Below are 27,799 nucleotides of genomic sequence, written 5' to 3'. Positions count from 1 at the left end.
ACAGAATAACGCTGTCTCACTCAGAGAGAGAAGCCTTGTGCACACACCGCCATGATAGAAAAGTATTATATTTAGATCAGCTAGATGAAATTTTAATGTAAAAGGCTATTGGTAATATTTAATTAGATGCTTTTTTGTTGGACTTTGTCTTTTACTTCTGTTTCGGTTTGTTTAATGTGTTATGTTTTTACACTTTATGTATTTCTGATGTACATACGTTGTTTCAGTGGTGGCTGAAAGTGCTTAATATGGTATGGTTTTATTTTTCTTTCAGGAAACTTGCTTCAGGGTGACGTCACGTCCTGTGGAGGGAACTTTATCCGGAAGTGGGTTGAGTTCTGACTGGGGAGTTGGCTGGATGAGGAAGCGGAGGAGAGCAGAACCTGAATCCAGAACCGAGAGGGTCCAGCGCATGATCGGAACCAGAACATCGTGACACGGACACCGGAATACGCACACACCGGCTCGAACCGTCGCGCAGCCGTACTTTGTCTAACTTGCCTCCGGCCAGTGTGAGACTCTGCTCCGTTCGCTGCTAACAGCTAAACGGGAAGTAAAGCCGTCAGGTGAAGCTCGAGCCCAGGTGTGATTTCTACTGAGTACTCAGACAGGTGAGTGATACGACAGGTAGACCTGGGCTCATCTGTGCTAACTGCTAACCTGCTAACAGGGCGGAGGTCCGCTACTGCAACCAAAGCTAATATGCTAACACATGCTAACATCACGAAAGTCTCATCAGTGAAGATCGATGAGCAGCAGATCGATAACTGATCAAAGAGAAGATGATGGTGGGAGTGAAAAAGTAAACTTTAAAGTCTAAACAAGCAAATAAACAACCGCAGGCCAAAAAAAGTTTATTCTTACAACACGCATGCGCACACACGTTCACGTTTGACCATGTTTCATTAGTTTTTTTTTTCTTTTATTACTTGCAATAGTCCGGGTTTACACACACACACACATTTAGAAAACATATAAACCTTGAAAATAACTAAACAAAGTGTGTAAGCCTTTTAAAAAAATTATAAGTAACAAACATAAATAGAGATAAAAAATAAACCTTAAAAATAAGTAAAGGACAAAAGCAGATCGGTTCAACAACAGCAGAATAATTATACAGCTAAACAGATGCCACATTTTTCATAAATAGTAATGTTTTTATGGCCTCATGGTTTTGGCAGTGGGCCATAGATTGCAGATATAATTAATTTTTTAACCAGAACAGTTTGGTTTGTGGCCTGAAAATTTACATTTATAAATAAAGAACTTTGCCTGTAAAAGTAGTAGGTTAATAACAAAGATTGTTCTTGTAGGTATTATCTTTAAAAAAAAAAAAAAATTTAAACAAACTTGGTTAGGGCTGGACAATAATTCAGTATCAATATATATCACAATATACTTTTATTCAATAACGATGATATGAGTTTGTCCTGTTCGTTTTCACTCCCCTCTAGCGGCGTTTTTTAGCGATTTTTGAGGACTAACGTAGGTTTACTTTTCTCAATGAGGATCCGGTGTTACGCAGACTTGTCCTCACCTCACGCAGCAGCTGCTGCATGAGAGCAGGAGATCCGCTGTTTCATGAGCAGGCTGGAAATGAAACGTACGAAGCTGCTGCTGCCGGTGGAGAAGCATGCCAGGCCTCTGGTTGTCATTCAGAATCAGGTTTGGGTAAACGGCGGGTTCCTGCTTGTGTTATGGTGGCGGCCAGTTCTGAAAACATGACAAAATTCAGCCGTAATCGCCTCATTTCCAGGTGATCTCTTACACTTTTTATGGCATCTAGCACCCCCTGCTGGGCGAGTGAAGAACCACACCTCAGTTTCTCCCAGACTGACCGGCTGAGTCAACAAGACCGATAAGTTTCCATTTCTTTATGATTAACTAGGGCTGGGTGATATGGCCTAAAAATAAAATCTCCGATTTTGTATAACCAAATCCGATTTCCGATTTTAATCGATTTTTTTTCTTTTCTTTTACAAACATAAACTTAATAAAAAACATTTACTTGTTTATATGGATGAATGCCAGCAAAAATAATGCATATAATGTCATAGCTTTTCCATCATATAAACGACTTCATATCTTACATAGAAATATGCGACACAATGCATCCGTGATCTCTTTCCATCTGGATCCTTATCATACAGGATCCACTGCAGAAATAATTCCCCTGATGAAGGTTGTCTCTTAACTAGGGTTTGTGGGTTAAGTTGATTTCTGCATCTCATAGAGAGCAGCATTTCTCACTGCAGTTATACGCACAGCTAAATCCCAGGCGTGAGTGAAGGGTCACTTTAATGAAAATCTGTCAGACAAACACTGTTCTAGTGTGGAGGGAGGGCTAAGTCTGCTGCTAACTAACTATGGGAAAAAAATCCAGATTTTCATAAAAATAAATCTCCAGAAATGCAAAATTTGATTTATCGATTTAATCGATTAATCGCCCAGCCCTATGATTAACCGTTGTTTAGTAAAAAGTAGAGAAATACCAAAACTGAGATATCCTCTTGAGACCAGCGAGGAGCTCCAGACGTGTCCAGGCAAGCACACACACACAAGCAGCAGCATGCGTGTATACCATTAAAACAAGACTTAACACGCAGGCAAACACGGCTCGAGTGGTGCAGAAAAACATGTTACTGTAGTTCAGTACAGTCATTTCCCATAACTGTAACACACTACTTCGTTACCCAAAACAGTAATATCGTTACTCCCAACACTGACCCTAACACAGACTTTATTTCTGTAGTCTGGCACAATTTCCTTTGGGTTCTATTTTATTCTATTCTATTCTACAGTCATTTAGCAGACGCTTTTATCCAAAGCGACTTACATTTAAGAGGAAGAACAACACAAGCATGAATTCAAACAAGATGGACGTCATCATTAAGTTGTAGTCAGACTGCTGGAGTCCAGGTGGACCCAGGTGGACCAGGTGAACCCAGGTGCTGTCATGTAGTGCTAGAGGACTCGTTTGTAACTTTATGATCTTCAGAGGGCTCCTGGTGGGACAGTGAGGGCCTCAAAAATAACATCATGTTCTTTGTCTTGATTTAACTGAGTCATTTCCATATTTTCTCATATTTATGTAGTTCGTGTTTAAAGAGTTCCCAGTTTTTACTGTACATCTCCTCATTGCTATGCCACATAATAACGGATCAGCCTGGTTAGCTCTGTCATGTTTCAGCAGGGAGTGATTCATTTTCCATTCAGGTCGGCTGACAACAGATTAATATTTATGATCCGTTAAATCAGAGCCACGTGTTCACCAGGACGGCATCTTTGTTTTAAAAGCTTGAAATTAGCCAGCCGTCCATCCCTTTTACTCCAGCTGTACCGGCTGTCGTTGGGAAAGTTTTCCTTCCAAATGTCAGATCTTATTTATTCATAGATGTTTTTAGAGATGAATTTGCTGATGAGGGTTTACGGTGACCATCTATCATATTGATTCATAACCATATTAAAACCAGCGTCAGCGACCAGGCGGGCTTTCCGAAGTTCAGTTCAGATCCTTTATTGTCCCCAGAGGGGATTTGATTGTGCAGCCAGAACAGACACATCAGATCAAAAACATCAAAAAACAAAATCAGAACCAATGGCATATGTGAAAAAGAGATTTACACAATCCAAAACAATAAATGAGCCTAAAATAAGTTAAATAAAATCACAGCTAAAAAAAAGTAGAGACAACAACTGTCACCTTTGTCCATTACTGTAGATAAACAGCAGTAGAGACAAACAACACTTTATGTCCCTTTGTCCTCCCAAAAGAGGCCTTGAAGCAGCGGCCCGAAGGTAATAAACTCATTCTGGAGAGGGAGGTTCAGGCAGTTTAGTATAGAATGAGCTTTCCTCCCCACAGTTTGGTTAAAGACGACCAGACGGCCTCCAGCTGGGATCCACAGACTTTGCCAGCAGCTTTCACTAAACGACCCAAGAGGTTTTTATTTACCAAACTCCCGAACCAGCAATGATGCAAAAAGATAAAACCGATTCAGTTTCCCTTTATAATACAGAGACAACATTTTAGAGCAAACATTAAAAGACCTCATCTTTCTTAAAAAGAAAAACCTCTTATGAACCTTTTTTGAAGTGATGTCAGTGTGAGACTCAAAACATAATTTATTGTTAAGAACCGCCCAAGGATTTATAACTACCTCCTCCATGGTAGCTGCTTTAATAGAAGTAGACGGCGGTTTGACGGAGACTTTCTAAAATCGATAACCATATCTCTGGTTTTGGACACATTTATGTGGAGGAAGGAGTTTTCACACCAGCTCTCAAAATCATCCACAACCTTCCCGTGTGCCGTCTCACCTTCCTCAAGAAGGCAAACGATGGCCAACTTTAAAATATAAAACATATCTGTTATTACTGCAACACGCGTCAGTGTACAGAATGTATAGAAGTGGAGAGGAAAAACAACTTTGTGGAGAACCCGTGGAAGATGGGAGCACATTAGAAAACATGCCATTCACCTTCACACACTGGGACCTGTTAGTAAGAAAATCCACAATCCAGCCAGTCAAATTAGGATGAATCTTGAAGTCAGTAAGCCTTTCAACCAATAAATAGGGTTGCATAGTGTTAAATGCGGATGAAAAATCCACAAACAAAACTCTGGTGTGAGTTTTGGTGCCTTCCAGGTGTTTGAACAACAAATGTAAAAGAGTAACCACAGCATCCTCCACACCTCTACCCTCCATATGCAACCTGGAATGGATCGAGGTACTTTTCTACCTGGGATAAAACTTGACTTAATGATGTTTTCAAAAGATTTCATAACAAGAGAGGTCAACGCTACAGGTCTACAATCATTTAAAACAACAGGGGAGCTGCACAGGATCAACTACAGAATGTTTCCAGATCTTCATTTAAGTTTCTCACCAGGCAAACAAAATGACCCTGATTGTCAAGTACTGAATATAATACACTTGCAAAATGAGAAGTTTAGCATGAAACCACTGCAGAATGTTCGATCCGTGTGAACACCAGAAAGCGTTGTCCTACTGCTTCTTCCACAGAATGAATTTCTCACTAGAAAGCAGTGGCTGTTTTTAGTAGTTAATTAAATAAAAATAAAACTTTACATTAAACCTCTGGCGTTTAGAGAAACTAAGGACAAAGACAAACAAAAAGAAAATCAAACGATATAAAAAGTAACTTAAAAGCAGGTCGATTATGCCTGCAGCCCCGTACGGTCAAGTCTTTCATATCAACTATACTCCAAATTATGGCTGCAGCTAATGACTTTTCTGATGACCGACTAGTCACCGACTATTTGAACGACTAGTCGACCAATCGCACTCTGTACTTCATAATTATTAAATGGATCTTATGCGGTTGTTCTGTAAGTCCGCCGTTCCTCCTCTTTAAATGTTCGAGTCTTGCAGACGTACTTCTGTGGTACGCAAGGGGTCATTTTACAAATCTCACATGTATTTAATTCATTTTGTAAGTTTAACATGAAGTTATTTCAGACTTTTGACGTCCTCTGCCACCATTTTGCTCCCTGATCCGCCGCCATATTTTCCCCTGGCAGACTTTATTGCTCATGTGCAACTCTCTGTGCAAAGATGGGAAAAGAAGACTATGTCCCACTCTGTAGTTTTTTGTTTTTTTCCTGACAATAGTTGACGGGTAAATTAGTTGTCGACTATTTTTATTGTCGTCTATTGTCAACGTCGACTAATCATTGCAGCCCTACTCCAAATACTCTGAACGTCAGCAAATGTCGGCCGTAAAAACACCTGTATCTCTCACAAATGGAAATACTGCATATGGCCAGTTAAATCAATCAGATAACCTACATTTCACTCGCTCGGGTTTGTCTTTGAATGAAGGCGCGATCCTCCTTGCCAGAGCCCCTCATGTAGCAGCCACTCGCTCCATGTAGGAGGCAATCTTTCCCCCCTGGACGTGGGGCCATGGCTTCTCCCTCTTCCCTCAGCCTCATCATTAAAGATGAGGCCGTTCTCCTTAAGGTTGGAAGACATAAACAAACCGTACGATGATGCCTCTGGTCTAGTTGTACACGGGCCTCCTCCTGATGCCCTGTGGCCAGCATGGATGTGGGCAGCCATCCTGTTGTTGGGCAGATGACGATCATCCGGCTGCAAATGTCCCCTTGGTCCAACTCAGATTGTAGTGTCTGCTGTGTGTCTCCAGTTCAGCCACCCTTTTACGCATGTCTGACGGGCTGCTCAGAGTGCACGACTTTCTGCTCCAGATTCCAGATCTCCAGTACCAACCATCATCTCAGCACAAGTGTGTTGGAACTCCTCCAATCTTCCTGTCAGTCATTACTGCATAATCAGAAAAGAACCTGTCAAAAATAATGTCTACGATTGCATCCCTCACTACTTTGGGTTCTCCATTGAGATTTTGGCCTGACAAGGTCTGCAGTGTACTTAATATCAGTGTCCCCAAAGCGAAAGCGAGCATATGGTTGCTCAGTGGTGTATTGGTCCTGTGGTTTGGCACACTCAACATACACCCTTTGACGGTACCTTCCACAATGGTGGTAGTGATGAACAATACCTGCCATGTCAGCTCCTCTCTGTATGTCTTCTGAGAAAGGCTTAACAGGAAGGCTGTGAAATACCCGCCCACTCATCAGCTGACATGCTTAGGCTTGTGCTCAATTAAGCCGCACATGGCCAAAGGCTATAAACGCTATGTTCGCTACAACAGATGAGGTGGAACCATGGACTCAGGACCGAACTTCACTGTAGCAGAAACCCACTGCTGGAGGGTGTCTACTCGCATTATGCCTCAGTTGTAGGAAGTTCTGTTGTGGGTGGATAGTCGACATATAAAAAGAAGAAAGACATTTGAGCTGAAATCACCCAGAATGTGAACTCAATGGGGTCTGGCCAGAGGAAAACCTTAGATAAAGATGGAAGCCTACTGTCATGGACTCAGGTCCTCCTACTTCAGAGGACACATTTATTCTGGATCTCGGCCCCGTTATTATTGAGGAAGCGGGACCTTAATTGTAGAGCCAGCAGTCACAGGAGCTCAGAAAAGAGGCTTGAAGCGTCCTTTGCCAAGTATTAATGATGATGCCTATGAATCACTTATCACACGAGAAGAAGCAGGGAAACTCCAGGCAGAAGAACAAATCAAGTTGATCGAATTGCAGCAAACCAAGGCAAGACTTCAGATCCGCCTCCTAAAAGCAGGGCTACAAAATACTGGCCTCCCCTCCTCAGACGAGGAACCCTGAACAGTCTTTATTTTGTTAACAAGTGGACATTATGCCTTTTTTTAAAAGATGTTTTCACACTATCCACAATGTAGGTGGTAGTGAACTTGATTTATAAGTGTTGTGGCTGATGAGGTGTCATACAGTTGTAAATAGAAGTGGATGTTTTTGGTCTGTGTGTAGACGTGACCCCATCCCGGCTCTTATACCTGTTGTTCTTGACACAGCTGGAAGCCCACGCTGATTTACATGCTGGAAATTTGGGATTCCCAAATCTGGATAGCTTTTATCCGGATTAAAACAACCGGCCCCAGGTGATCGGTTTCCTGTGTAGGATCAATGAATGTGTTGTCATTATGCTGATCAATAAAGTTTTCTGACTGATTGGTCTCAAAGTTAACTCATCAATATTCTGATCAATAATCAGAGCGGTGGGATATTCATTGATCTGCTTCAGAGTTTTTTGGTTTGATTATTTGTGGACTGTAAAGAAACAGCTGCTGTTTTTCTGCAGGAGAAGAAGAAGATGAGCGGAGGCGTGAACAGCATCGAGGCCGTGAAGAAGAAGATCAAGGTGCTGCAGGAGCAGGCGGACGAGGCTGAGGAGCGTGCCGAGAGGCTGCAGAGGGAGGTGGAGAAGGAGAAGAGGAGCAGAGAGGAGGTATTTAATAGCTAGAGGCCCGTTCCAGAACCTGAGCGGTATTCCGTGACGCAGGACTGGGAGGCAGTCTCGCTTATACCAAGAAGTCTGGGTCATCGAAGTCACAGTCCCAGTTACCGTGGTAACCGGCACTGGAGAACCGGTTCGATCTGGACTAGGATAGTTGTCTGTCTTGTTTAGATCTCATCTCAAAGAATGTCGGACTGGCGGAAACGAGACTCCCAACAGACGGTTCCTCCAAATGAATTTTGGACTGTTTCTAAAAGAAATAAAAAGCTGGTGTTAATAGTAAATCTTCCATGCAGCGAGCTGCAGCTCAGCGTGTTAAATAAAACATTTAACATTAACATTTAACATTTTTAGTTGCATTGACCTTTAGCAGCTAATGACCAACATGAGCTGAGTACGGGTGACGAGGTTTCGCCTTCACATATAACAGTAAAGATTCTACGTTCTTTAAACATCTTTCATTTGCTCCATTCCATGTGGGTGGAGCCAAATACCACACAAAAAAATCGCTTGACCGTCTCCAGTTGGTTCAGAACGCTGCTGCAAGGCTGAGAACTAAATCCCCCAAATTCACCCATGTCACTCACTAATCCAGCTGCACTGGCTGCCCATTTATTACAGGGTTCATTTTAAAATTCTGGTTTTTACCTATCAAGCCCTACATGACCAGGCACCTGAATACATCAGGGATCTCCTACAGCTCTACGTGCCCAGCAGGTCCCTGAGATCGAGTCACCAACATCTGCTGGTTGTTAAACCAACACGGCTGAAAACTAAGGGTGACAGAGTCTTTGCAGCAGTGGCTCCTGTCCTCTGGAACTCCCTTCCTCTAGGCCTGAGATCTGTAGACTCCATGATCTCTTTTTAAACTTGCTTTTACTTAGTTTTATTTGTTTTTATTATCTCTGTATTACTGTTATTTAGTGTTTTATCTTATTGTTAAGCACTTTGTGATTTTTACCTTGAAAGGTGCTATATAAATAAACATTTACTTACTCACCAGCTGAGTGACCCTTCTAGCCGACTACTGCCACACCTTTTGTCCCCAGCTGCAGTCAGAACTGGAGGATCTTTCAAAACATAGCTTTACTGGTTTAACTGGCTACGTAAGGCTAGACTAAACGTAATCTCGGGTTTTCTCTTCCAAAATGTCTATTCTAGGTAAGTTAATAGGGAAAAATGCTGAGAGCAGGCTGGTAGGTAGTAGGCTGTGTTCAGGCCCATCTTCTGATTTAAGAAGGTCACCATGTGTCTAATCGCGTCAGCAGATCCACTTTAATTCTAAGAAGTGAGCAGGTACCTCGGTCCATCCTTTTTAATTTCCCCATTTCATGCTTCACTTGGTCGCAACGCCATCAACCACTGGCATTATCTCTATGTTGGCCTGTATCTCCATGGGTTCTCACCTCCATCTTCAGTAAGTTTTTCATTTCCGGATCCCATTGGTGGTCTGGAGGTGGAATTATAGAGTCCCTTTGAAGTAGGGCTAGTGATATATCAGATATAATCTGTGTCCCAAGGCGTTGTACGCGGGAGGTATAAAACGTCTATGTGATGAACATGGAGTATGAACCATCACAGCATTTGGTGTCTACATGGGATTTTCTTCATAGCCTCGGTCTGCTGGACGGTGTGCAGCTCACCGCATGAACCAGAGACACCCCCCCACACCTGCCTCCACCGCTTCTTTTCCACCAGACCCCCCCCCCCCTCCTGCTCGCACACGCACTTCTTTGAACAAGTCCCAGTCTGTGTAATGGAAACAGTCTTGAAGACAGTATTGATTCCTCAGACCAAACCGGAACCAAACGTTTCTCTGGCTTGTTTCTCTTCAGGACAGATTTGTCAGACGAAACTAAATAAACCACACTGTGGTCCGACATCCCCAACGGAGCTCTGCTTAAAGACTTATATGCATCTTTCACGGATCCAAAGCAGAGGTCAAGACACTTCCCATGTCCAGTTGGACACATATTGATAAAAGCTAGAAAAGGACTTTGCAGGTCTGCAGTGATTAAGTCACCCAGGATAAAGCGTGGTGTATCCGGCGCCGTCCCCTGGAGCCGCTCTACTGTTTTTAGTATAGCCAGAGTGGCTACGTCACTGTTGGCCTTCAGGTGAATATAAACTGTGGAAATTCTCTGGGTATATAAAAGGGTTGCAGTGATACAGACAATAATTCAGTGTTTTTGGTGCACAGTGACTACCTCCTGATGTTCCTGTTAATCCCGGACTGCAGGGTCCTGGGACAGTTTGGTGCAGAGGGAGGAGGGTGATGGTCCTGAGTCCAGATTGATATATTGATGTGTTTACACGCATTGATCAGCTGATCAGGAATTGGTTGTGAACGTGGGTTTTCTGGGCCCTGCTGTGTGTCTGACAGGCGGAGGGAGAGGTGACGTCTCTGGGCCGACGTCTGCAGCTCAGTGAGGAGAACCTGGACCGGGTTCAGGAGAGACTCAGCACCGCCCTACGCAAGCTGGATGAGGTGGAGAAGGCTGCAGATGAGAGCGAGAGGTGGACACACGCACCTGAACACACACACACACACACACCTAGAAACACACACCTGGGGACACACCTGAACACCTGTCCTTTGTTCCCCCGTCCTCCTCAGAGGGATGAAGGTGATAGAGAACAGGGCTCTGAAGGATGAGGAGAAGATGGAGCTGCTGGAGGTCCAGTTGAGGGAGGCCAAGCTGATCGCTGAGGAGGCCGATCGCAAATATGAGGAGGTAAGCCATGACCTCGCCTACATCACCTGTTGACTGCTGCAGACATCACGGAGACGGACACCAGGCTATCACATGACCTGATATTTGATTGACAGGTGGCTCGTAAACTGGTGATGGTGGAAGGAGAGCTTGAACGAGCTGAAGACCGGGCGGAGCAGGCTGAAAGGTGACATCATCAACGCGCGCACACACACACACACTCTCACACACACACAAAGCTTCTGACCTTATCTGGATGATGTCACCAATGAGCCCAGTGTGAAGTCATTGCTTCACTAACCCTTTCTATCACCTGCATCATCCACCTTTTTTCCTCCTGTTTCCATGGAAACTGTTACTGCTGCATATCCGACTACTCAACTGTCTCCATCTGTTTCTCTGTCTCTACCTGTGTCTCTGTCGCCACCTGTCTCTTTGTGTCTCCACCTGTCTCTGTCTCTCTCTGTCTCCACCTGTCGGTCTCTTGTTCCACCTGTCTTAACAGTAAGGTACGGAGGTTGGAGGAGCAGCTTAGGAGTTTTGACCAATCACTGAAGAGTCTCCAGGCATCTGAGGATAAGGTACTGCAGGTCACATGACCTCCACTCTGTCAGTGAAGCTCCTCCTCCTGCTGCCTCCATGACCCCTGATCTTTACCTGTTGCTTCAGCTCCTCCTCCACCTGCTGCCTTTAAACACGCCCACCTGCCAACATGCACACCTGCCAACACGCACACCTGCGAACACTCACACCTGTCAACGCGCATACCTGTTACCTGCCAACATGCACACCTGCCAACACGCGTACCTGACAGTTCTGTGATGTGACCTCTGACCTGCAGTAAAAGTCGAGTGATGGAGGAGGAGCTGAAAACTGTCTTCGCTAGTGCAAAGTCCCTGGAGGCCCAGGCCGATAAGGTAGGAGGAGGAGGAAGAGGAGGAGAAGGATTTATTGATTTGTTTGTTAATTAGATAAACACTCCACAGATTAGCTGACTGATTCCTCCATCCATCCATCCATCCATTTTCTGCCGCTTATCCGGAGTCGGGTCGCGGAGGAAGCTGCCTGAGCAGGGAAACCCAGACTTCCCTCTCCCGGGCCACATTCACCAGCTCATCCGGGGGGATCCCAAAATGCCCAGGCCAGCCGAGAGATGTAGTCCATCCAGCGTGTCCTGGGTCTTCCCCGGGGCCTCTTTCCGGTGGGACGTGCCCGGACCACCTCACCAGGGAGGCGTCCAGGAGGCATCCTAACCAGATGCCCGACCCACCTCATCTGGCTCCTCTCGATGTGGAGGAGCAGCCACTCTATTCTGAACCCCTCCCGGATCACCGAGCTTCTCACCCTATCTCTAAGGGACAGCCCGGCCACCCTGAAGAGAAAACTCATTTTGGCCGCTTGTGTTCGCTATCTTGTTCTTTCGGTCACTACCCACAGCTCGTGGCCATAGGTGAGGATAAGAACGTAGATCTACTGGTAACTTGAGAGCTTTGCCTTTTGGCTCAGATCCTTCTTCACCACGACAGACCGATGCAGAGTCCGCATCACTGCAGACGCTGCACCGATCCATCCTCCATCCTTCCCTCACTCCGGAACAAGACTCCGAGATACGTGAACTCCTCCACTTGGGGCAGGACCTCATTGCCGACTTGGAGAGAGCACTCCACCCTTTTCCAACTGAGGACCATGGTCTCGGACTTAGAGGTGCTGATTCTCATTCCAGCCGCTTCACACCCTGCTGTGAATCACTCCAGTGAGAGCTGAAGATCACGGCCCGATGAAGCAAACAGAACCACCTTATCCGCAAAGAGCAGAGACCCAATCCTGAGGCCATTGAACTGGATCCCCTCGACACCTCGGCTGCGCCCAGAAATTCTGTCCATAAAAGTTATGAACAGAATCGTTGACAAAGGGCAGTCTTGGCGGAGTCCAACCCGCACTGGAAACTATTCTGATTTACTGCTGGCAATGTGGACCAAGCTCTGATACCGGTCGTGCCGGGACTGGACTCGTACAAACGGGTCCGGCACTCCATACTCCCGGAGTACCCCCCACAGGAGTCCCCAGGGGACACGGTCGAATGCCTTGTCCAAGTCCACAAAGCACAAAATGCCCCCGCAAAGACCCTGAAGAGGGTGTACAGCTGGTCCACTGTTCCACGACCTGGATGAAGACCACACTGCTCCTCCTCAGTCCGAGTTTTGACTATCCGATGGACCCTCCTCTCCAGCACCCCTGAATAGACCTTACCAGGGAGGCTGAGGAGTGTGATCCCCCTGTAGTTGGAGCACACCCTCCGGTCCCCCGTTTTGAAGAGGGGGACCACTATCCCAGTCTGACAGTCCAGGGGAACTGTCCCCGTGATGCTGCAGAGGCGTGTCAGCCAAGACAGCCGTACAGCATCTAGAGCCCTAAGGAACTCTGGGCGGACCTCATCCACCACCGGGGCCTTGCCACTGAGGAGCTTTTTAACCACCTCAGCGACCTTAGCCCCAGAGATGGGAGAGCCAGCACCAGCTACCCCAGACTCTGCTTCCTCATCGGAAGACGTGTTGATGGGATTCGAAGTATTCCTTCCATTGCCTCACAATGTCCCTAGTCGGACCCCCCATCCCCACTGTACACAGTGTTGACGGAGCAACCGCCTCAACACAGTGGCCGCCTCAACAATAGAGGCACGGAACACAGCCCACTCGGACTCAATGTCCCCCACCTCACTCGGGACATTGTTGAAGCTCTGCCGGAGATGGGAGTTGAAACTCTTTCTGACAGGGGACTCTGCCAGATTTTCCCAGCAGACCCTCACAACACTCTTGGGTCTGCCAGGCCTGACCGGCATCCTCCCCCACCATCTGAGCCAACTCACCACCAGGTGGTGATCAGTTGACAGCTCCACCCCTCTCTTCACCCGAGTGTTCAGGACATGCGGCCGCAAGTCCGATGACACGACTGCAAAGACGATCATGGACCTGCGGCGTCAAGTGCACATGTGGACACTCTTATGTCTGAACAAGGTGTTCGTTATGGACAGTCCATGACGAGCACAGAAGTCCAACAACAAAACACCACTCGGATTTAGATTAGAGGGACCGTTCCTCCCAATCACACCCCTGCAGGTTTCGCTGTCATTGCCCACGTGAGCATTGAAGTCCCAAAGCAGAACGAGGGAGTCCCCAGAAGGAGTGCTCTCCAACACCCCCTCTGAGGACTTCAAAAACAGTGGGTACTCTGAACTGCTATTTGGTGCATAAGCACAAACAACAGTCAGGACCCGTCCCCCCTACCCAAAGGCACCTTTCGTCCACCGGGGTAAATCCCAACGTACAGGCGCCAAGTCGGGGGGCAATGAGCATGCCCACACCTGCTCGGCACCTCTCATCAGGAGCAACTCCAGAATGGAAGAGGGTCCAGCCCCTCTCAAGGACAGTGGTTCCAGAGCCCAAGCCGTGCGTCAAGGTGAGTCCAACTATATCTAGCCGGAACCGCTCAACCTCGCGCAGCAGCTCAGGCTCCTTCCCCACCAGAGAGGTGACATTCCACGTCCCTAGAGCTAGCTTTTGCAGATGAGGATCAGACCGCCAGGTCCCCGCCTCTGGCAGCTGCCCAGCTCACAATGCATCCGACCCCTATGGCCCCTCCTGCAGGTGGTGAGCCCATGGGATGGGAGGCCAATGTCACCCTTTCAGGCTGAGCCTGACCGGGCCCCATGGGCAAAGGCCTGGCCACCAGACGCTTGCCTCCGTGCCCCACCTCCAGGCCTGGCTCCAGAGGGGGGCCCCGGTGACCCACGTCCGGGCAAGGGAAACCTTGGTCCTTGCTTTCTCATCATCATAGGGGTGATTTGAGCCACAATTCGTCTGGTCCCTCCCCTAGACACCTGTTTGCCATGGGTGACCCTACCAGGGGCATGAGCCCCCGACAACATAGCCACTAGGATCATTAGGACGCACAAACCCCTCCACCACGATAAGGTGGCGGCTCAGGGAGGAGTGACTGATTCCTATCGGAATGAATTCATGTTGACCCGATGCGGAAACCTGAGCCGATTCGATGGTTTTAAATGCAGCAGATGATCTGGAACTAATTTGTTTGGCTAGTAAAAGACCAGAGACCGTCTCAGGTCACTCTACTGACAACATAAACAAGTCCGGTTCAGAGGATCTGAGTAAATCTGGATTAATATTTGCGTTTTTTTAGCAGATCATCAGAGAATGTGTGGTCATGGTCTTGGTGTAGAGGGGGTGCTGTGGAGCACAGCCTGACTGAAATGAAAATTAACACTTTAATTTGAAGAGCTTTAAGAAGACACCTGACTTCCTGTCAGCTCACACCTGAGTCCACAGCTGCATCTCTCATTGGCTGCTGGTCTTTCTGTCTCAGTACTCCCAGAAGGAGGACCGGTATGAGGAAGAGATCAAAAACCTGAGCAGCAAACTTAAGGAGGTGAGTTACTAACAATATTAATGTTTTGAGTTTTATTTTTAAAATGGGACGGCAACATACATATAAATATGCAGAATGATAATTCCATGTTTAGTCTCTTGGCAGGACGACACAACAGGAAAGTAAAGTGCACAATGACAACTTCCTGACTTCCTCTCCACTCTGCCATGACTTCCTCTGTACTTAGCGTTAACTTCCTGTCCACTCAGCATTAACGTCCTCTCCACTCAGCGTTAACTTCCTCTCCTCTCTGCCATGACTTCCTCTCCACTCAGCGTTAACTTCCTCTCCTCTCAGCGTTAACTTTCTCTCCTCTCAGTGTTAACTTCCTCTCCACTCAGCGTTAACTTTCTCTCCACTTACCGTTAACTTCCTCTCCTCTCAGCGGTAACTTTCTCTCCACTCAGCGTTAACTTCCTGCCCACTCAGCGTTACTTCCTCTCCTCTCAGTTTTAACTTCCTCTCCTCTCAGCGTTAACTTTCTCTCTACTCAGCGTTAACTTCCTCTCCACTCAGCGTTAACTTCGTTTCCACTTAGCGTTAACTTCCTCTCCACTCAGCGTTAACTTCCTCTCCTCTCAGCGTTAACTTCCTCTCCTCTCAGCGTTAACTTCCTCTCCTCTCAGCGTTAACTTCCTCTCCACTCAGCGTTACTTCCTCTCCACTCAGCGTTAACTTCCTCTCCTCTTAGCGTTAACTTCCTCTCCACTCAGCGTTAACTTCGTTTCCACTTAGCGTTAACTTCCTCTCCACTCAGCGTTACTTCCTCTCCTCTCAGCGTTAACTTCCTCTCCTCTAAGTTTTAACTTCCTCTCCTCTCAGCGTTAACTTTCTCTCCACTCAGCGTTAACTTCCTGCCTACTCAGCGTTACTTCCTCTCCTCTCAGTTTTAACTTCCTCTCCTCTCAGCGTTAACTTTCTCTCCACTCAGCGTTAACTTCCTGCCCACTCAGCGTTACTTCCTCTCCTCTCAGCATTAACTTCCTCTCCTCTCTGCCATGACTTCCTCTCCACTCAGCGTTAACTTCCTTTCCACTCAGTTTTAACTTCCTCTCTACTCAGCGTTAACTTCCTCTCCACTCAGCGTTAATGTCCTGCCCACTCAGCGTTACTTCCTCTCCTCTCAGCGTTAACTTCCTCTCCTCTAAGTTTTAACTTCCTCTCCTCTCAGCGTTAACTTTCTCTCCACTCAGCGTAAACTTCCTGCCCACTCAGCGTTACTTCCTGTCCTCTCAGCGTTAACTTTCTCTCCACTCAACGTTAACTTCCTGCCCACTCAGCGTTAACTTTCTCTCCACTCAGCGTTAACTTCCTGCCCACTCAGCGTTACTTCCTCTCCACTCAGCGTTAACTTCCTGCCCACTCAGCGTTACTTCCTCTCCTCTCAGTTTTAACTTCCTCTCAGCGTTAACTTTCTCTCTACTCAGCGTTAACTTCGTTTCCACTCAGCGTTAACTTCCTCTCCTCTCAGCGTTAACTTCCTCTCCACTCAGCGTTAACTTCCTCTCCACTCAGCGTTACTTCCTCTCCACTCAGCGTTAACTTCCTCTCCACTCAGCGTTAACTTCCTCTCCACTCAGCGTTAACTTCCTCTCCACTCAGCGTTACTTCCTCTCCACTCACCTTTAACTTCCTCTCCACTCAGTGTTAACTTCCTCTCCACTCAGCGTTACTTCCTCTCCACTCAGCGTTACTTCCTCTCCACTCAGCGTTAACTTCCTCTCTACTCAGCGTTAACTTCGTTTCCACTTAGCGTTAACTTCCTTCCACTCAGCGTTAACTTCCTCTCCTCTCAGCGTTAACTTCCTTTCCACTCAGTTTTAACTTCCTCTCCACTCAGCGTTACTTCCTCTCCACTCAGCTTTAACTTCCTCTCCACTCAGTGTTAACTTCCTCTCCACTCAGCGTTACTTCCTCTCCACTCAGCGTTACTTCCTCTCCACTCAGCGTTAACTTCCTGTCCTCTCAGTTTTAACTTCCTCTCTACTCAGCGTTAACTTCGTTTCCACTTAGCGTTAACTTCCTTCCACTCAGCGTTAACTTCCTCTCCTCTCAGCGTTAACTTCCTCTCCACTCAGCGTTAACTCAGCGTTAACTTCCTCTCCACTCAGCGTTACTTTCTCTCCTCTTAGCGTTAACTTCCTCTCCTCTCAGCGTTAACTTCCTCTCCACTCAGCGTTAACTTCCTCTCCACTCAGCGTTACTTCCTCTCCTCTCAGCGTTAACTTTCTCTCCACTCAGTGTTAACTTCCTGCCCACTCAGCATTACTTCCTCTCCTCTCAGCGTTAACTTCCTCTCCTCTCTGCCATGACTTCCTCTCCTCTCAGCGTTAACTTCCTCTCCTCTCTGCCATGACTTCCTCTCCACTCAGCGTTACTTCCTTTCCACTCAGTTTTAACTTCCTCTCTACTCAGCGTTAACTTCCTTTCCACTCAGTTTTAACTTCCTCTCTACTCAGCGTTAACTTCGTTTCCACTTAGCGTTAACTTCCTGCCCACTCAGCGTTACTTCCTCTCCTCTCAGTTTTAACTTCCTCTCCTCTCAGCGTTAACTTTCTCCCCACTCAGCGTTAACTTCCTGCCCACTCAGCGTTACTTCCTCTCCTCTCAGCGTTAACTTCCTCTCCTCTCTGCCATGACTTCCTCTCCACTCAGCGTTAACTTCCTTTCCACTCAGTTTTAACTTCCTCTCTACTCAGCGTTAACTTCCTCTCCACTCAGCGTTAACGTCCTGCCCACTCAGCGTTACTTCCTCTCCTCTCAGCGTTAACTTCCTCTCCTCTCAGTTTTAACTTCCTCTCCTCTCAGCGTTAACTTTCTCTCCACTCAGCGTTAACTTCCTGCCCACTCAGCGTTACTTCCTCTCCTCTCAGTTTTAACTTCCTCTCCTCTCAGCGTTAACTTTCTCTCCACTCAGCGTTAACTTCCTCTCCACTCAGCGTTAACTTCGTTTCCACTTAGCGTTAACTTCCTCTCCACTCAGCGTTAACTTCCTCTCCTCTCAGTTTTAACTTCCTCTCCTCTCAGCGTTAACTTTCTCTCCACTCAGCGTTAACTTCCTGCCCACTCAGCGTTACTTCCTCTCCTCTCAGTTTTAACTTCCTCTCCTCTCAGCGTTAACTTTCTCTCTACTCAGCGTTAACTTCCTCTCCACTCAGCGTTAACTTCGTTTCCACTCAGCGTTAACTTCGTTTCCACTCAGCGTTAACTTCCTCTCCTCTCAGCGTTAACTTCCTCTCCTCTCAGCGTTAACTTCCTCTCCTCTCAGCGTTAACTTCCTCTCCACTCAGCGTTACTTCCTCTCCACTCAGCGTTAACTTCCTCTCCTCTTAGCGTTAACTTCCTCTCCACTCAGCGTTAACTTCGTTTCCACTTAGCGTTAACTTCCTCTCCACTCAGCGTTAACTTCCTCTCCTCTCAGCGTTAACTTCCTCTCCTCTTAGCGTTAACTTCCTCTCCTCTCAGCGTTAACTTCCTCTCCACTCAGCGTTACTTCCTCTCCACTCAGCGTTAACTTCGTTTCCACTCAGCGTTAACTTCGTTTCCACTCAGTTTTAACTTCCTCTCCACTCAGCGTTAACTTCGTTTCCACTCAGTTTTAACTTCCTCTCCACTCAGCGTTAACTTCCTTTCCACTCAGTTTTAACTTCCTCTCTACTCAGCGTTAACTTCCTCTCTACTCAGCGTTAACTTCCTCTCCACTCAGCGTTAACTTCCTCTCCACTCAGCGTTAACTTCCTCTCCACTCAGCTTTAACTTCCTCTCCACTCAGCGTTAACTTTCTCTCCACTCAGTGTTAACTTCCTCCCCTCTGTGTTAACTTTCTCTCCTCTCAGCTTTAACTTCCTCTCCACTCAGCGTTAACTTCCTGCCCACTCAGCGTTAACTTCCTCTCCACTCAGCGTTAACTTCGTCTCCTCTCAGCGTTAACTTTCTCTCCACTCAGCGTTAACTTCCTGCCCACTCAGCGTTAACTTCCTCTCCTCTCTGCCATGACTTCCTCTCCACTCAGCGTTAACTTCCTGCCCACTCAGCGTTATATTCCTTTCCACTCAGTTTTAACTTCCTCTCTACTCAGCGTTAACTTCGTTTCCACTTGGCGTTAACTTCCTTTCCACTCAGTTTTAACTTCCTCTCCACTTAGCGTTAACTTCCATTCCACTCTGCCATGACTTCCTGTCTGCTCAGCGTTAATTTAGGCTGTGTCCAAATGTGCTCCCTACTCCCTAAATAGTGCCCTATATAGGGGTCACGCCATTTTGTCTGTGTCCGAATGTCCAGAGAGAAAAACGTAGGCCACTCAAAATTACCCACAATGCATCTTGAAAAGTAGTGAGCATCGATGGTCACAAGACGGGTCAATATAGACCACAATGCATTGTGGGCAGAAGCTCAACATGGCGTAAGGAGGCGAAGAAATTGAGCTGCGGAAAATTACCAATAAGCAAACAAAGAATAAAATAGAACATAAGGAATAAAAATAAAAACATTTACACACAACTTTGGATTGGATTTGACATCTTGACGTGATATGTGGTTGCCGTGGTGACAGAGGTACTCACTTGGTTTGCGGCTAGGAAAAAATATGCAGCTTAATGTCTGAATTGCCAAGAGAATGAGTCACTATGTAGTGTGCTATGTAGTGAACAAGGGGTTAGGGAGTAGGGTAGACATTCGGACACAGCCTTACTCTCCACTCGGCCACGACTTCCTGCCCACTCAGCCGTGACTTCCTGTCCTCTCAGCATTAACTTTCTCTCCACTCAACGTTAACTTCCTGCCCACTCAGCGTTAACTTTCTCTCCACTCAGCGTTAACTTCCTGCCCACTCAGCGTTACTTCCTCTCCACTCAGCGTTAACTTCCTGCCCACTCAGCGTTACTTCCTCTCCTCTCAGTTTTAACTTCCTCTCCTCTCAGCGTTAACTTTCTCTCTACTCAGCGTTAACTTCGTTTCCACTCAGCGTTAACTTCCTCTCCTCTCAGCGTTAACTTCCTCTCCACTTAGCGTTAACTTCCTCTCCACTCAGCGTTACTTCCTCTCCACTCAGCGTTAACTTCCTCTCCACTCAGCGTAAACTTCCTCTCCACTCAGCGTTAACTTCCTCTCCACTCAGCGTTACTTCCTCTCCACTCAGCGTTACTTCCTCTCCACTCAGCTTTAACTTCCTCTCCACTCAGCGTTAACTTCCTCTCCACTCAGCGTTACTTCCTCTCCACTCAGCGTTAACTTCCTCTCCTCTCAGCGTTAACTTCCTCTCCTCTCAGCGTTAACTTCCTTTCCACTCAGTTTTAACTTCCTCTCTACTCAGCGTTAACTTCCTCTCTACTCAGCGTTAACTTCCTCTCCACTCAGCGTTAACTTCCTCTCCACTCAGCGTTAACTTCCTCTCCACTCAGCGTTAACTTCCTCTCCACTCAGCTTTAACTTCCTCTCCACTCAGCGTTAACTTTCTCTCCACTCAGCGTTAACTTCCTGCCTACTCAGCGTTACTTCCTCTCCTCTCAGTTTTAACTTCCTCTCCTCTCAGCGTTAACTTTCTCTCCACTCAGCATTAACTTCCTGCCCACTCAGCGTTACTTCCTCTCCTCTCAGCATTAACTTCCTCTCCTCTCTGCCATGACTTCCTCTCCACTCAGCGTTAACTTCCTTTCCACTCAGTTTTAACTTCCTCTCTACTCAGCGTTAACTTCCTCTCCACTCAGCGTTAATGTCCTGCCCACTCAGCGTTACTTCCTCTCCTCTCAGCGTTAACTTCCTCTCCTCTAAGTTTTAACTTCCTCTCCTCTCAGCGTTAACTTTCTCTCCACTCAGCGTAAACTTCCTGCCCACTCAGCGTTACTTCCTGTCCTCTCAGCGTTAACTTTCTCTCCACTCAACGTTAACTTCCTGCCCACTCAGCGTTAACTTTCTCTCCACTCAGCGTTAACTTCCTGCCCACTCAGCGTTACTTCCTCTCCACTCAGCGTTAACTTCCTGCCCACTCAGCGTTACTTCCTCTCCTCTCAGTTTTAACTTCCTCTCAGCGTTAACTTTCTCTCTACTCAGCGTTAACTTCGTTTCCACTCAGCGTTAACTTCCTCTCCTCTCAGCGTTAACTTCCTCTCCACTCAGCGTTAACTTCCTCTCCACTCAGCGTTACTTCCTCTCCACTCAGCGTTAACTTCCTCTCCACTCAGCGTTAACTTCCTCTCCACTCAGCGTTAACTTCCTCTCCACTCAGCGTTACTTCCTCTCCACTCACCTTTAACTTCCTCTCCACTCAGTGTTAACTTCCTCTCCACTCAGCGTTACTTCCTCTCCACTCAGCGTTACTTCCTCTCCACTCAGCGTTAACTTCCTGTCCTCTCAGTTTTAACTTCCTCTCTACTCAGCGTTAACTTCGTTTCCACTTAGCGTTAACTTCCTTCCACTCAGCGTTAACTTCCTCTCCTCTCAGCGTTAACTTCCTTTCCACTCAGTTTTAACTTCCTCTCCACTCAGCGTTACTTCCTCTCCACTCAGCTTTAACTTCCTCTCCACTCAGTGTTAACTTCCTCTCCACTCAGCGTTACTTCCTCTCCACTCAGCGTTACTTCCTCTCCACTCAGCGTTAACTTCCTGTCCTCTCAGTTTTAACTTCCTCTCTACTCAGCGTTAACTTCGTTTCCACTTAGCGTTAACTTCCTTCCACTCAGCGTTAACTTCCTCTCCTCTCAGCGTTAACTTCCTCTCCACTCAGCGTTAACTCAGCGTTAACTTCCTCTCCACTCAGCGTTACTTTCTCTCCTCTTAGCGTTAACTTCCTCTCCTCTCAGCGTTAACTTCCTCTCCACTCAGCGTTAACTTCCTCTCCACTCAGCGTTACTTCCTCTCCTCTCAGCGTTAACTTTCTCTCCACTCAGTGTTAACTTCCTGCCCACTCAGCATTACTTCCTCTCCTCTCAGCGTTAACTTCCTCTCCTCTCTGCCATGACTTCCTCTCCTCTCAGCGTTAACTTCCTCTCCTCTCTGCCATGACTTCCTCTCCACTCAGCGTTACTTCCTTTCCACTCAGTTTTAACTTCCTCTCTACTCAGCGTTAACTTCCTTTCCACTCAGTTTTAACTTCCTCTCTACTCAGCGTTAACTTCGTTTCCACTTAGCGTTAACTTCCTGCCCACTCAGCGTTACTTCCTCTCCTCTCAGTTTTAACTTCCTCTCCTCTCAGCGTTAACTTTCTCCCCACTCAGCGTTAACTTCCTGCCCACTCAGCGTTACTTCCTCTCCTCTCAGCGTTAACTTCCTCTCCTCTCTGCCATGACTTCCTCTCCACTCAGCGTTAACTTCCTTTCCACTCAGTTTTAACTTCCTCTCTACTCAGCGTTAACTTCCTCTCCACTCAGCGTTAACGTCCTGCCCACTCAGCGTTACTTCCTCTCCTCTCAGCGTTAACTTCCTCTCCTCTCAGTTTTAACTTCCTCTCCTCTCAGCGTTAACTTTCTCTCCACTCAGCGTTAACTTCCTCTCCACTCAGCGTTAACTTCGTTTCCACTTAGCGTTAACTTCCTCTCCACTCAGCGTTAACTTCCTCTCCTCTCAGTTTTAACTTCCTCTCCTCTCAGCGTTAACTTTCTCTCCACTCAGCGTTAACTTCCTGCCCACTCAGCGTTACTTCCTCTCCTCTCAGTTTTAACTTCCTCTCCTCTCAGCGTTAACTTTCTCTCTACTCAGCGTTAACTTCCTCTCCACTCAGCGTTAACTTCGTTTCCACTCAGCGTTAACTTCGTTTCCACTCAGCGTTAACTTCCTCTCCTCTCAGCGTTAACTTCCTCTCCTCTCAGCGTTAACTTCCTCTCCTCTCAGCGTTAACTTCCTCTCCACTCAGCGTTACTTCCTCTCCACTCAGCGTTAACTTCCTCTCCTCTTAGCGTTAACTTCCTCTCCACTCAGCGTTAACTTCGTTTCCACTTAGCGTTAACTTCCTCTCCACTCAGCGTTAACTTCCTCTCCTCTCAGCGTTAACTTCCTCTCCTCTTAGCGTTAACTTCCTCTCCTCTCAGCGTTAACTTCCTCTCCACTCAGCGTTACTTCCTCTCCACTCAGCGTTAACTTCGTTTCCACTCAGCGTTAACTTCGTTTCCACTCAGTTTTAACTTCCTCTCCACTCAGCGTTAACTTCGTTTCCACTCAGTTTTAACTTCCTCTCCACTCAGCGTTAACTTCCTTTCCACTCAGTTTTAACTTCCTCTCTACTCAGCGTTAACTTCCTCTCTACTCAGCGTTAACTTCCTCTCCACTCAGCGTTAACTTCCTCTCCACTCAGCGTTAACTTCCTCTCCACTCAGCTTTAACTTCCTCTCCACTCAGCGTTAACTTTCTCTCCACTCAGTGTTAACTTCCTCCCCTCTGTGTTAACTTTCTCTCCTCTCAGCTTTAACTTCCTCTCCACTCAGCGTTAACTTCCTGCCCACTCAGCGTTAACTTCCTCTCCACTCAGCGTTAACTTCGTCTCCTCTCAGCGTTAACTTTCTCTCCACTCAGCGTTAACTTCCTGCCCACTCAGCGTTAACTTCCTCTCCTCTCTGCCATGACTTCCTCTCCACTCAGCGTTAACTTCCTGCCCACTCAGCGTTATATTCCTTTCCACTCAGTTTTAACTTCCTCTCTACTCAGCGTTAACTTCGTTTCCACTTGGCGTTAACTTCCTTTCCACTCAGTTTTAACTTCCTCTCCACTTAGCGTTAACTTCCATTCCACTCTGCCATGACTTCCTGTCTGCTCAGCGTTAATTTAGGCTGTGTCCAAATGTGCTCCCTACTCCCTAAATAGTGCCCTATATAGGGGTCACGCCATTTTGTCTGTGTCCGAATGTCCAGAGAGAAAAACGTAGGCCACTCAAAATTACCCACAATGCATCTTGAAAAGTAGTGAGCATCGATGGTCACAAGACGGGTCAATATAGACCACAATGCATTGTGGGCAGAAGCTCAACATGGCGTAAGGAGGCGAAGAAATTGAGCTGCGGAAAATTACCAATAAGCAAACAAAGAATAAAATAGAACATAAGGAATAAAAATAAAAACATTTACACACAACTTTGGATTGGATTTGACATCTTGACGTGATATGTGGTTGCCGTGGTGACAGAGGTACTCACTTGGTTTGCGGCTAGGAAAAAATATGCAGCTTAATGTCTGAATTGCCAAGAGAATGAGTCACTATGTAGTGTGCTATGTAGTGAACAAGGGGTTAGGGAGTAGGGTAGACATTCGGACACAGCCTTACTCTCCACTCGGCCACGACTTCCTGCCCACTCAGCCGTGACTTCCTGTCCTCTCAGCATTAACTTTCTCTCCACTCAACGTTAACTTCCTGCCCACTCAGCGTTAACTTTCTCTCCACTCAGCGTTAACTTCCTGCCCACTCAGCGTTACTTCCTCTCCACTCAGCGTTAACTTCCTGCCCACTCAGCGTTACTTCCTCTCCTCTCAGTTTTAACTTCCTCTCCTCTCAGCGTTAACTTTCTCTCTACTCAGCGTTAACTTCGTTTCCACTCAGCGTTAACTTCCTCTCCTCTCAGCGTTAACTTCCTCTCCACTCAGCGTTAACTTCCTCTCCACTCAGCGTTACTTCCTCTCCACTCAGCGTTAACTTCCTCTCCACTCAGCGTAAACTTCCTCTCCACTCAGCGTTAACTTCCTCTCCACTCAGCGTTACTTCCTCTCCACTCAGCGTTACTTCCTCTCCACTCAGCTTTAACTTCCTCTCCACTCAGCGTTAACTTCCTCTCCACTCAGCGTTACTTCCTCTCCACTCAGCGTTAACTTCCTCTCCTCTCAGCGTTAACTTCCTCTCCTCTCAGCGTTAACTTCCTTTCCACTCAGTTTTAACTTCCTCTCTACTCAGCGTTAACTTCCTCTCTACTCAGCGTTAACTTCCTCTCCACTCAGCGTTAACTTCCTCTCCACTCAGCGTTAACTTCCTCTCCACTCAGCTTTAACTTCCTCTCCACTCAGCGTTAACTTCCTTTCCACTCAGTTTTAACTTCCTCTCTACTCAGCGTTAACTTCCTCTCTACTCAGCGTTAACTTCCTCTCCACTCAGCGTTAACTTCCTCTCCACTCAGCGTTAACTTCCTCTCCACTCAGCGTTAACTTCCTCTCCACTCAGCTTTAACTTCCTCTCCACTCAGCGTTAACTTTCTCTCCACTCAGTGTTAACTTCCTCCCCTCTGTGTTAACTTTCTCTCCTCTCAGCTTTAACTTCCTCTCCACTCAGCGTTAACTTCCTGCCCACTCAGCGTTAACTTCCTCTCCACTCAGCGTTAACTTCCTCTCCACTCAGCGTTAACTTCCTCTCCTCTTAGCGTTAACTTCCTCTCCACTCAGCGTTAACTTCCTCTCCACTCAGCGTTAACTTTCTCTCCACTCAGTGTTAACTTCCTCCCCTCTGTGTTAACTTTCTCTCCTCTCAGCTTTAACTTCCTCTCCACTCAGCGTTAACTTCCTGCCCACTCAGCGTTAACTTCCTCTCCACTCAGCGTTAACTTCCTCTCCACTCAGCGTTAACTTCCTCTCCTCTTAGCGTTAACTTCCTCTCCACTCAGCGTTAACTTCGTTTCCACTTAGCGTTAACTTCCTCTCCACTCAGCGTTAACTTCCTCTCCTCTCAGCGTTAACTTCCTCTCCTCTTAGCGTTAACTTCCTCTCCTCTCAGCGTTAACTTCCTCTCCACTCAGCGTTACTTCCTCTCCACTCAGCGTTAACTTCGTTTCCACTCAGCGTTAACTTCGTTTCCACTCAGTTTTAACTTCCTCTCCACTCAGCGTTAACTTCGTTTCCACTCAGTTTTAACTTCCTCTCCACTCAGCGTTAACTTCCTCTCCACTCAGCTTTAACTTCCTCTCCACTCAGCGTTAACTTTCTCTCCTCTCAGCTTTAACTTCCTCCCCTCTGTGTTAACTTTCTCTCCTCTCAGCTTTAACTTCCTCTCCACTCAGCGTTAACTTCCTCTCCTCTCTGCCATGACTTCCTCTCCACTCAGCGTTAACTTCCTGCCCACTCAGCGTTATATTCCTTTCCACTCAGTTTTAACTTCCTCTCTACTCAGCGTTAACTTCGTTTCCACTTGGCGTTAACTTCCTTTCCACTCAGTTTTAACTTCCTCTCCACTTAGCGTTAACTTCCATTCCACTCTGCCATGACTTCCTGTCTGCTCAGCGTTAATTTAGGCTGTGTCCAAATGTGCTCCCTACTCCCTACATAGTGCCCTATATAGGGGTCACGCCATTTTGTCTGTGTCCGAATGTCCAGAGAGAAAAACGTAGGCCACTCAAAATTACCCACAATGCATCTTGAAAAGTAGTGAGCATCGATGGTCACAAGACGGGTCAATATAGACCACAATGCATTGTGGGCAGAAGCTCAACATGGCGTAAGGAGGCGAAGAAATTGAGCTGCGGAAAATTACCAATAAGCAAACAAAGAATAAAATAGAACATAAGGAATAAAAATAAAAACATTTACACACAACTTTGGATTGGATTTGACATCTTGACGTGATATGTGGTTGCCGTGGTGACAGAGGTACTCACTTGGTTTGCGGCTAGGAAAAAATATGCAGCTTAATGTCTGAATTGCCAAGAGAATGAGTCACTATGTAGTGTGCTATGTAGTGAACAAGGGGTTAGGGAGTAGGGTAGACATTCGGACACAGCCTTACTCTCCACTCGGCCACGACTTCCTGCCCACTCAGCCGTGACTTCCTGTCCACTCAGTGTTAACTTTGCTTGCTGATTTCCTCTTGACTTCCTGTGTTTTAGGCGGAGACCAGAGCTGAGTTTGCCGAGCGTACTGTGGCCAAACTGGAGAAAACTATTGACGGCCTGGAAGGTCAGCCTGGTTTACTTCAGATCATTACTGATCAATCACTAATTGATAGATTCAGAAATATTTACACAGAACACTTTAATTCCACTGTTGGTGGAATTACCCTGAAAATTAACAGCAGTCTGAGGACATGATTGATGTGTGACAGGTGGATTGATGGATGATTGACGGCTCACTGTTGCTGTTTGCAGATTCTCTAACTGCAGCCAGAAACGCCAACATGGAGCTGCAGGCGACTCTGAACCAGACCATGGAGGAGCTCAACTCCTGCTGAACCTCCTCACCTCACTCCCTTCTGGAGGCTGAGAGGAGGCCCTACTCCCTGGCTCCTGATGGGTGGAGGTCAGGAGACATTCCTCCTCCTGCCATACATTCCTTCTCTAAACTTTGTCATATTTAGTGTTGCTTTACCCTCCTCCTCCTGTTAACCATGACTAACGACCGTCCACACGTTAACAACTAACCACTAATCAGCATTTAACAGCTTGGTAATTGTTGGTATACTTTAAGTGAACGTTCTGTTAGCCAATGATGTTTCACTTTTCCTTGTGGGGGGGGCGGGTGACCAGCCAATCAAATGGAGGCGTTCCACTGCCAAATATGGTAAACCAGGGGCCAATCAGAAGTCTCGCTTTTATTTTTTCTTTCCCTGCCACAGGTGACCTTTGACCCAATGATATAATTACGTTTAGAAATGTTTTTACCTGCTGATGTCATCATTGTGCTGATGATGTCATTGCTCAATATGACAAAATGAGGATTTTATGAAATAAAGCCTGGTGTGTTGACTCACTCTGTTTTCAGTCACTTGATTGATCTGCGGAGGCTCAAACATCCGCAGACTGGAATTAAACTTTGACTCAGGTTGTTGAAGGAAAACAGATTTTTATTCATTGAAGTAAATAAACTGATT

The 27,799-nt window shown here is 46.7% G+C and overlaps 1 protein-coding gene across 2 annotated transcripts; it reads left to right on the top strand.

Annotated features, from left to right (window-relative positions):
- The first annotated feature begins 312 nt into the window (after positions 1-312).
- LOC121642094 (tropomyosin alpha-3 chain-like) lies at positions 313-27,674 on the top strand. Of its 2 annotated transcripts, none has more exons than XM_041988585.1 (9): positions 313-611; positions 7,725-7,871; positions 10,264-10,397; positions 10,498-10,615; positions 10,711-10,781; positions 11,436-11,511; positions 14,975-15,037; positions 26,820-26,889; positions 27,078-27,674. In XM_041988585.1, the coding sequence occupies exons 2-9, from the start codon at positions 7,737-7,739 to the stop codon at positions 27,158-27,160; spliced, it is 750 nt and encodes a 249-aa protein (XP_041844519.1). In that variant the 5' UTR covers positions 313-611; positions 7,725-7,736; the 3' UTR covers positions 27,161-27,674. The 2 variants fall into 2 exon arrangements, with proteins under 2 accessions (XP_041844519.1, XP_041844520.1); XM_041988586.1 differs by lacking the exon at positions 11,436-11,511 and adding an exon at positions 11,100-11,175.
- Positions 27,675-27,799: the final 125 nt, after the last annotated feature.

Source organism: Melanotaenia boesemani, chromosome 6, assembly GCF_017639745.1.
Source record: "Melanotaenia boesemani isolate fMelBoe1 chromosome 6, fMelBoe1.pri, whole genome shotgun sequence".
Taxonomy (NCBI): Eukaryota; Metazoa; Chordata; class Actinopteri; order Atheriniformes; family Melanotaeniidae; genus Melanotaenia; species Melanotaenia boesemani.
Note: the sequence above shows the minus strand (reverse complement) of the source record. Positions and strands in the feature narration are given on the sequence as shown.

Bases quoted from the DNA above. Each gene is read 5' to 3' on its own strand.
- LOC121642094 (XM_041988585.1), top strand. From the start codon at position 7,737: ATGAGCGGAGGCGTGAACAGCATCGAGGCCGTGAAGAAGAAGATCAAG. The intron at 7,872-10,263 runs GTATTTAATAGC...TGTGTCTGACAG, and splicing joins AGAAGAGGAGCAGAGAGGAG to GCGGAGGGAGAGGTGACGTC. The intron at 10,398-10,497 runs GTGGACACACGC...CGTCCTCCTCAG, and splicing joins GCTGCAGATGAGAGCGAGAG to AGGGATGAAGGTGATAGAGA.